The sequence below is a fragment of the Lolium rigidum genome, chromosome 3, assembly GCF_022539505.1.
Source record: "Lolium rigidum isolate FL_2022 chromosome 3, APGP_CSIRO_Lrig_0.1, whole genome shotgun sequence".
In the NCBI taxonomy this organism is placed as follows: domain Eukaryota; kingdom Viridiplantae; phylum Streptophyta; class Magnoliopsida; order Poales; family Poaceae; genus Lolium; species Lolium rigidum.
The window spans coordinates 362704259-362714950 of record NC_061510.1 but is presented as its reverse complement, the minus strand read 5'-3'; the positions used below and the strand labels follow the sequence as shown (position 1 = coordinate 362714950).

The 10692-nt window shown below is 43.9% G+C and overlaps 1 protein-coding gene across 1 annotated transcript; it reads left to right on the top strand.

The window, feature by feature from the left end:
* The first annotated feature begins 9086 nt into the window (after positions 1-9086).
* Positions 9087-10692, top strand: LOC124700440 (chitinase CLP-like). The gene is made up of 2 exons (XM_047232570.1): positions 9087-9412; positions 9720-10692. Exons 1-2 carry the CDS (start codon positions 9087-9089, stop codon positions 10690-10692), a joined length of 1299 nt encoding a protein of 432 aa, XP_047088526.1.

The following is a 10692-nucleotide window of genomic DNA, read 5'->3' as shown; positions in this document are numbered from 1 at the left end:
TTATTCTCGGAGCGTGGAATTTCCTAGCCATTTATCCTCCCAGAATCTAATCTTGATCCATCCCTAATGGAAAAATAACCATATTGGAAGAAGAATTTTTTTGTTGCCATAAGACCAGCCCAAAAATGAGAGTCCCCTTGCCAGAAGAATCTTCATCGGAAATAAAGACAATCCATTTTGATCAATGTACTTTCTCCTAAGAATGGTTTGCCCGATTCCATCCTCGGTTAATAGCTTAAACAACCATTTACCAAGTAGGGCCCTATTTTTGATCTTAAGGTCTTGGATTCAAGACCTCCTTGATCTTTCAGGAGGCAAACCACGCTCCATTTTATGATTCTATACTTCTCTTTTTTTGACTATACCCTTGCCAGAAGAATCTTGATCTTGGAAGAAAGAAAAAATCAAATGTAGTACGATATTACTTAGCATTGAATTGATAAGAACTTATCTTCCTCCCAGAGATAGTAACTTGCCTTTCCAGCTGATTAATCTAATTTGTAACCTCTCTTCCACCATTTTTCATTCGGCGTTTGTAAGTCTTCGATAATGAATCGGAATTCCCAAGTACTTAATCAGAAACTGGCCTCGCCCGCAACCAAAAAGGTTGGCATACAGGTCAACCTGGTCTTTAGCCTCGCCAAAACAATAAAGCTCACTCTTATACAAATTTATTTTAGACCCGATAATTTGATCAAATGTTGAAAGTATATATCAACTTCAGATTCATTGCTTTCTCGATATCATGTTCCATAAAAATAATCATATCGTCGGTGTACTGAAGAATGGATAATCCACCATCAACGATTCATACCTTCAATCTGGCCATCAGACTTAGCGCGTTCAATCATGCCAGCGAGCATATTAGCCACTATATTAAATAGCATTGATGACAATGGATCGCCCTGTCTGAGTCCCTTCTTGCTCTAGAAGTATTTGCCAACGTCGTCATTGACTTTAGTGGTAACACTTCCTCCCGAGACGAAGTTATGAATTAAAGCACGTCACTCATGAGAAAAACATTTCATTTTGAGAGTTTGTTGAAGAAAAGACCATTTAACTTTATCATAATTAAGCATTCTCAAAGTCAATTTTTTATATGACCCCATTCAGATTTTTGCAATGTAGTTCATCGACTGTTTCATGAAGGATCACCACCCCATCTAGGATTTTACGTCCATGCATAAAAGTAGTCTGAGAAAGACGAACTAGACGATCATCTATTGAGTTCAATCTAATCGTGGCAACTTTAGTGAAATTTTTGAAGATAACATTAAGAAGGCATATAGGTCGATATTGTTGGATCCTTTCTGCCTCATTAATTTAGGAATAGAATTATATCGCCAAAATTCAGACGGAACAACTCAAGCTGTTCGGAATGGAGAGAACTAAACAACTCCAACAGGTCCATTTTAAGAACTTCCCAGAAAGACTGATAGAAGTCAGATGAAAAGCCATCAGGACCAGTGGCTTTGTTGTGCTCCATTTAGAAAATAGCCTTATTTACTTCCTCCTCCGAATAAGGTGCACTAAGTAAGTTATTTTCCTCATCCGAAACCTGAGGAATATCCACTGTTCTAAACTCATCCATAAAAAACCTCAGGGACGTCAAACAAACATTTGTAATAATTAGTAATATAAGATTTAAGATTCTCATGACCTTCAATCGTGCCCTCTTCCTGAATCAGAGAACGAATAAGTTCTTCCTATGTCTACCATTGGCAATGCTATGAAAGTATCTTGTATTCGAATCCCCTTCAAAAATAAATTGGGTCTTAGATCTTTGGTACCACTTAAGCTCTTCCTCTAGCAGAAGTTTTGCTATCTCCGCATTCGATTGGCTTTTAAGCTCAATTTCTTGTGCGGTGAGCGGCCTAATTTCCGCAAAAGCCTCAAGCTCGTCTATAATGGATGCTAGACGATACTTTTATTTTTTAAGTATGGGAGCTGTTATGATACCTACTAGTTTCTTAAAACCCCCTAGCTTTGTTCTTTTGATCCAGAACTCCGTTGAGCTTGGTTCCCACCTGACGCTAGCACTAGGCGGCGTTTATTTCTGCTTGCACATGGATGGTTTGGCGTAGCTCTTTCTGTTAAGAACTATAACGGGAATCGATCCCACTTGGTGGGTTCGCGTTGAAAAAAATAATAATTGTCTTCCGCATGAAATGAAAGAAATATATTGTAATATTTTTTCTACAATACAAAACAGAGAGGTAAATCATATCGTTTTTTTTCAAAAATACAAGTTATTTGGCATGGATATAGTATTTCATATAAAAACCCCACCTGCTACGCTACTATAATAAATCAAATAACTCGTCTTCACTATGACTTGGAGGTGGGACACACAGGACGCCAGGGCCATGTCGTGATCAACGTCGTGCGCCTTAGAAGCCCATAACCTGGGGCACGATGACCAAAAACTAGAAAGTAACTATGGGCTTCGCTAACGCTTCCAAGGAAGGGATGATGCCATGGCGCCGTTGCTCCTCCTCTGTCAAGATAGACCTAGGATTTCCCATACTTCCTATAAAGTAGGCAACACAGTTAGGGCAATGACATCATCTCCGTGGAGAAGAAGAGGCGCACATGGGTCACAGTTATCCTCAGCATCGCCAAGGTGTGGTTTTCACTTCGGCAAGGCCACTAAACCTTAAGTTGGTACACTAACGCAGGGGGCCACGCCATAAGTAGAAGAGTTATTTATATCATCATTGAAGGAAAGGACACAACGACCACTGCCAAATGGATCCAGGTGGTGATACCCGAATCTGCTGCACCCCATCGCCACAGCCGACCACAACACTACCCCCATGACCATGGTGGCTCATCCACCATAGCATGCACCTGAGGCCATCACCTCGACGTTCGATGTTCGAACGTCGTCCTTGGCCACCGTCATCTAGATATGTGTCGGGAGGCCTAGCACAACCATGGGTGGCAATCGCTTTGCCATCCTAACCACCGTAGTTATCCCACCACCTAGAGATCCTTGGTTCGCCGCGCTCTAGTCGGAGGTATCCTTGTTGGGAGAGAGGATGAGCTCCAGTAGCATATGTAGGAGAAGTTTCAAAAACACTAGCACTTGTATGAGCAGTTGACACATCACCAACAACATCTTGACACTCTATCCGTTTCAATGCATAGGGCGTAATTCTTTTGGCACGCTGATTAAGGAGAGTTGAGCGATTGCTAGTCTTTCCAAATGTACCCCTAATAAATTGTGAGATTTGTTTCTTAACATACAGTAGTAACATGTACTCTTACTACTTTATGTTACTACCTCTATTGTGAGTAGTAATATATATGTGACATAATGCAAGGTCATATTTATTAGGTTGTAGACTCAACTTGTATTAGGAAGTGTGATGTTGCAGTAACATAGTTAGTTATCCTCTCAGTCTCTTTCTTTATCTATTGTTATGTTATGTCACCAAAATGTTTTAGAATTTGTAATGATACTACCTATATTACTCCGACTATAAATAGTCTTAGCTCTCTTTTGTGAGTTGTTTCCTTGATTTCCTTGATTTTCTCTGCAAGCAACGAATAACTATCCACTCGCATGCATGCCCAATAACAGCGCCCCATTAACTGCTCCTGTCCCGATTTTTACTCATCATGCCGCACGACGTGCCATGAAGCGCCAATGGCAGGGCCCCAAATTACTGCTCCACTCCCAAATTTTAAGGTCAATGGAAACAGATAAGAGGGGTAGTTTTGAGAGAAAACCTGTAAAGCACATCATGCGCCTTATTCTACGCGAAATTTTGAAAAATTATTTACGCCCTATGCTAAGAAACGGAGGGAGTATAAAATAATAAAATATTTCTGTATTAATACAATTCACCATGGTTTGCTGGTTGATTTACATGAACACAATAATTTATTGTTGTATTAATACAATTTAGGCTGGCCTAAAGTACAGATATACTCATATTCACGCATTTCGTTTCTAGCACGTATACATAATTTGAATACAGTAACATCTTGTGACATAAAACTATCACCTCTTTTGGAGTTTGTAGATCAACAAGTTCGAAGGTCTGTAAACAATAATATCACAGAAATAGATCATTATCTTCACGTGGCCGATAGCTTATCTTCACATGGATGATAGCCTCATCCATATATTCATGTGGCTGATATCCACATATGACATATCTTCACAATGGCCTGTACTTTTGCAAGCAAAGTAGAACAAGATTGTGCTCAGCTAATTAAGCAACCACGTGATGTAGTAGTACCGACACCTCCCCAAGCTTAAAATATATAATACTCAATGTGATATATCAGAATACCAAGACATAATATGGAAGAAAATGCTTCCCATGAACTACAAAAAAATATTAAGAATAGAAACCAGACTGCACACCAAGTCGATCACACCTTTTTGCTAAACAGTCACAAGGCAAAATGCAAAAAAAAAAAAAAAAAAAAAAAAACCAAGTGTGTGCTTGTTTCATAGATGGACATGCAAGTGAGCTTTCTTAAATCAGCATATGCATATATAAAGTAGTACATGCATGTACTTGTAACTCCAAATAGGTTTATTTCCGTGAGCTTAGAAGAAATAGTTAGTACACATTTAGGATGAGAAGGACTTAGTGGATCTTGTAGGGCACAAGGAGGTAGTTCTTGTCTTTATGAACTAGAAATGCATTGTATAGGGTCTCTGCCATTATATCGATGCTTTTTTCTATCCTAATGTTGTCCATGTTGAAGTGATAAGGATCAATGATTATGCATACGACATTCCTTCGTCTACAACAACTGGCTTGGTACATCGATCAAAGCTTGACAAGCACAGCATTAAGCACACTCTGGTCCAACATGTTATCAATATCCATGAACTTCATAGTGGACTTTCCCGCCAAGCCCTAGGAAGCGAATTCCTCTGGCACATTGAATGTTAAATGGGCGATGTGTTCCTTGAATTCTAGATTCTCAAGTTTGCGACGCATCTCCCGGACTTCGGGTCCGATATGGACCTATTGCATGATGTCCTTTCTGGGTCATAGATGCACTTTATATGGTTATATGATTCGACTTTTTCTTCTTACGCTTCTCCATGTCCAGCTGACTGACTGTTGCGGTTCGTCCTATTATTGACGGCCATTGCAGGCCCATCGACCGAAGAGTTGCACCCCTTTTCAGGAACTGCTGAAGTACACGGCTTGGTATTTGTGGCAGGCTGGTGCGGCGGAGGGGGAGCAACGTGTCTCCAACAAGTATCTCTTTGTCTACAACCATGTCACCGCCTGCACCGTTGGCGTCATCATTCTCAAAAGTTTGAGGTGCAAAGATACCAATAGGTGATGGACCTATTGGAGTCACTCTACTGGCTGGCGGCTGTATGATTGACTGGATGTTGCAGACAACTTAATGTTTGACTTCTGCCACTTGATGAGATAACCCATGCACTGACCAAGTGTGACACGTTGTGGGTTGGCTGCGTGAGTTATCTTCAGGTAACATAAGGTCTGGGCCCTTGGGCACCTCAGTCACCGCAACCCTCACCATGCATGTTTGTAAATGTACACAGTGTATTTTCTCCTCCGTTGTTTTTGGTTGCACTAATCCTTGTGCAACCACCATCTTGTTCACATCAAGCAATTCGACCTGTAGACAACACATGGCGTTTTCATGTGTAATATATGTTGCAAATATTTCAGACATAATAGAATAATCAGTACTATTCCAACAATGGGGTTGAGCATACGCTTACAGGGATATCGTCAAATGGACTTGGATGCTTTTCGGTAACCCCTTAGACGGAGGCAATGCAACTCCTTTGAACGGCCTGGGAAGGGGTGGCCTCGGTTAATCCACGAAATATCTCGGTATCATGAGGTGCGGGTGGAAGTCTTTGTCCCACACATATTCTATCCAATTCAACTGCTATCATGTTGTGATTTTATCACTGAGGAGGGCATCTTTCTTGGATTCAAAAAATGGCCGTCCCATGAATCCAAGGTTGGCGCCCCTCACACAGCCACGAGCCTCTGTCCCGGTAAGAGCCATGCCAGATCATCATGCCACCTCTCGGTAGCGGCAAGTTCATGGGAACTTTGAGGATCCTCCGATCATTTTTTTGGCAAATAAAACGATTCAGGTTTAACTGGATAGTAACATGCATGTATATAGCATACGTAGATGTTTAAACAGTTTAATGTTCACAGCGTAACAAGCTAACCAAGGGGATATAAGCTAGATAAAAAATGTGTAATGTGAATTCGTAGTTAAAAGCTAACCAGTTTATTGTGCAACCACACTGCATGAGGGCTTCTAAAGGTCGGTTCATCCGTCTCCTTGTTAATTTTTGCGCGGGCCCTAACAAAGTCCCTTCCATACCCTGCACGGATATACGAGAAAGGTGGTTGTTGTCTTCCAACTTTTTTCTCGGCTATGTCCTCATTTTCCCACACTTTCTTTTTCCTGGTGTAACCACGACTGCCGAGCATGTGGTTTATCTTGTTCTTCTCCCGTATCCCCCCTCCCCCCACTCACTCAATTTCTTGAATTCATCTTCGGAATTGTATGTAATGAACATCTTCCAGTCCTCCTCGTATATTTTACACCATCTTCTGAGTACGAAGGTATTGAAATCATTATCCTTATTTTTATTTGCCATGTTATGCCACATGCCCAATGCTTTTATCATCGTGCACATGGCTCTATCTGCAATTCTCTTTATTTTATCTTCAGCACCTTCAAACTCGAACTTGTATATGGTGAACAACTTGTTCAAGAGTGGTTCCCTCATGATTTTGTTATTTTTCGACTTCAAATACATGCATGTGATTCTTACATCGTTCCGAATGATAGGCCTACCGACATGTTGTACTCACTTGCAACCTTGTCTGGTTGGTAGGAACACATTGGGTATTGACAACGGTTATCACTTTGGTCTCATTTGGCAACTTGCTTGAACTTCTAGGCTTTCACTACCTCTTCTCCTTTTCTGGCTGCTTATGCACGATTTTAGGGTCAAAAACAGGCAGCTCATCATCATTAGAGTTATCATATTGTAATGCAGAATCCGTCCGACCCATATTCAGCATCTTCCTGCTGTAAAGCAACTTGAGTTTGCGAGAAAGATGTGTCCATTTTACGAACAAATTGAAACTAGTTATAAGAATGAAATTACCAAAAGGGGAGTCAATTCCACGAACAAACTGAAACTAATTATAAGAATGAAATTACCAAAAGGGGATATGAATATATAGCGCGCACCACGAATAATTTTCATACATAAATAATCATCAGTGAAATATAGGAAGAACATATCATAGCGTGGGTAACTTACAAAAGGTACTACAAAAATAGAAGTGTTTTGCCATGACCTTATTCTCAAATTTGATGATGTACATATGCATGGAATGTCTGCGGTGTATAGTGAAAGACAAACATGAACAAGTGAACACATACAATTCGTGCGTTCCTCCCGGGGCAGGTCCGAGGGTACTTTAAAGTTCATGCTAGCCAAGAACGTGGAAAACGGTTGCCAATCAAACTGCCAATTTTTGCATCCATGGAGCCACAAAACGATATTCCGAGCAACCAATCACATCCTATGTGTAACAGGGCGTTGCCACTACTAGGCTTGCGAGAGTTACCCACCGGGATGTCATGGATCTGAGCCAAAGGTTGAAAGCAAGTGATAGAGGGAGCAGCTTCAAGGACGGGGAAAGCGCTCGCGGGAAGCTTTATTAGTTCTATTCCATTCAAAGGATTTCAAAAGCACAGGAATATGAAAAACGAAGGAATAGTACGTCATGGTATGCGAAATTCTATAGGAATAAAAAATGGACAGCGTGTTTCTGCACCCGGGTGCATATGCACTCTTTATTTAAAATGCATATTAAACATATTTACAAATTTCCAAAAAGTGCAAATAAAAATGCCTCGTGTATACCTTGATATGTTACATGCTCACAAAGTTATTTTAGCAAAAACCGATATGTTTTGTGCCCTGTGAAAAAAAAAACAAATTTATGGTGCTAAAATAGTCTCTCTCTCGAGGCACTATTTGTCTTTTTTACACAGGGTATAAAAATAGTCGGTTTTATGTGAATCTTTACGTGCACACATCGAACATGTCTCTCTACATACGAAATTTTTCCTAATTTTTTTACATCTTTGAAATATAGTTTATACATACCGGGTGCATGTGCACCCGGGATCAGTTTCGGTTTTCTCATAAAAATGTACTAATTAGTTGCAAAAGTTGTTTGGTTGCACCACAGGAAAAACGCAGAAAAAATCTATAAAAAGTGAGTACATGCCATAGGTGTCATAGACACATAGGATTTTTTTTAAGAGTTATAACCTCAGAAAATCTTATGTGATTGTAGTATAGGAAAGCAATTCATATTTTTTTTGGAGTATTTGATCCTTTTGAATCAAATGATCTTTATAGGAAAACTTCATATATGTAAAAATTCTAAGAAATATTTAAATAAATTCTTTTAAAAATCCTTTGAATCAAAACAATCCCTAAACTGTATCATGTCCTCTCGGTGCGAGCACCCGTGCAGTTATACCAGATCATCGAGCTAGGGCATGGTCACAGTCAATGCACGGCATGAACAGTATCCATTCAACACAGGGCCGTTGACAAAAGTGCACGTTGGCATCCTCGGTATTCGCCACGATCAGATCACGGTGTCCGCGCGGATGCACTGCCAAGCTCGAGGCCTATCTTGGATCCCTCTACTCTTCCAAGCTAGCCTCGGGAAGACGCGCAAAGTGTTAATTAGAAGTTGACACCGCCCTCCCGCCGCCCGCGGCTACTCCATGGCCGGCCTTGTTCGACGCCGTTTCGTCGAAACTGGAACATATTCAGCGTTCCTCCTGTACGGCGGGCTATACCTCCCGGTCCTCTCTCCCAAGCTAGCTCTGCATCCAGCTCAAGTTGACCTCCACCCCAATAGATACAGAGCCAAAATTATTGTTATCACTCGCACTCTACCGCTATATAACAAGCACATCGACGTTCATCAAAGCAATGCATCCAATAGCTACTCTTTGGCTCAGAAAGTTCTACTACCAAGTACCAACTAGTCCTCGCGCCAGAAGCTATGTCGCTATACCGCAGCTCGGCGGCTGCGCTCGCGGCGCTGCTCGCGATCTCGGTGCTGCTGTGCTCGCCCCCGTGCGCGACAGCCACCGATGATCACAAGCCCATCGTGGCGCGCGTCAGAAAGGACGCCACCACCTCCCTCTACACCATCGTCATCAAGGTCGGCGGGGTGCCGCTGCTCCTCGATCTCGCTGGCCCACTACTCTGGCTAGCCAGCTGCCCCACCCCGCACCGCACCATCCCGTGCGGCACCGACGTCTGCGAGGGCGTCAATTACATGAACCACCCGACCAAAGGGAATTGTTGGAATCAACGTATGTTGAGGTAACTCTCTATCTTGGTCTCTCTCTTTTTTAATCTATGCTTAGGATTGTTATAACTCTCTATCTTCGTTCTCAGTCAAATAATGTCATTAAATCTCAGTTACAATTTATGGTAGTACAACTAACTCACCATATGCATGAATCACGACGCAATTCAATGGTTAAAAATTGACTGAGCATAAACTTAGTTCTCAGTTAGCTCAGAACTAGCAAATCTCGCTACCCCGCCATTATATATATGTTGAGTCAGGGTTCACATGTGTTATCCATTGGCTTACTTTACCGTGCAGCCCATTCGACGCCTGCAGAGATGGCGGGGTCTGCACCACCTACCCGTACAACCCGGTCAACGGGCGGTGCACCCAGGATGACGCCACCACGATCACGCTCGCTGCCAACACCACGGACGGCGAGAACCCTCTGTCGGAGGTCTCCTTCCGCGCGGTAGGCTCCTGCGCACCGGGGGATCTCTTGGCGTCGCTCCCGGCCGGCGCGGCAGGCGTCGCGGGGCTCTCCAGGCTGCCGTTGTCGCTGCCGACCCAGTTCGGCACCATTCTGAAGGTGGCCAAGCAGGTCGCACTCTGCCTCCCCGGTGGCGGAAGCGACGGCGTGGCCGTCTTCGGCGGCGGCCCGTTCCAGCTCCTGGCCGCGCCACCCGTGGAGCTCGCCGACGGCCTGCGCCAGAACCAGCTCCCGCTCCTCAAGAACCCCAGGTCGGACACTGGCGCGTACTACTTCCGCATCACCGGCATCGCCGTGAACCAACAGCAGGTGCCCACACCGCCCGGCGCCTTCAAACTCGACGGTGGGAGCGGCACGGGCGGCGCCATCTTCAGCACCGTCACGCCCTACACCGCGCTGCGCCCGGACATCTACCGCCCGCTCCACGACGCGTTCGACGCGCCCACCAGCGGCATCGCGCGCGCCGCGCCGGTGGCGCCCTTCGACATGTGCTACCAGGCCTCCGCCCTCACCATGACCAGGCTGGGCTACGGCGTGGCAAACATCGATCTGATGCTTGACGGCGGCCAGACCTGGACGCTGCCCGGTGGCAGCTCGCTGGTGCAGGTCAACGACCAGACGGTGTGCTTCGCGTTCGTCCAGATAGCGCCGTCGATGCCGGCGGCGGCCGACTCACCGGCGGTCATCCTCGGCGGGTTCCAGATGGAGAACCACCTGCTCATCTTCGATCTGGAGAAGGAGACTTTCGCGTTCAGTGGGCTCCTCTTCGGAATCCGCACTACATGCAGCAACTTCAACTTCACCATGGGGAGTTCTTAG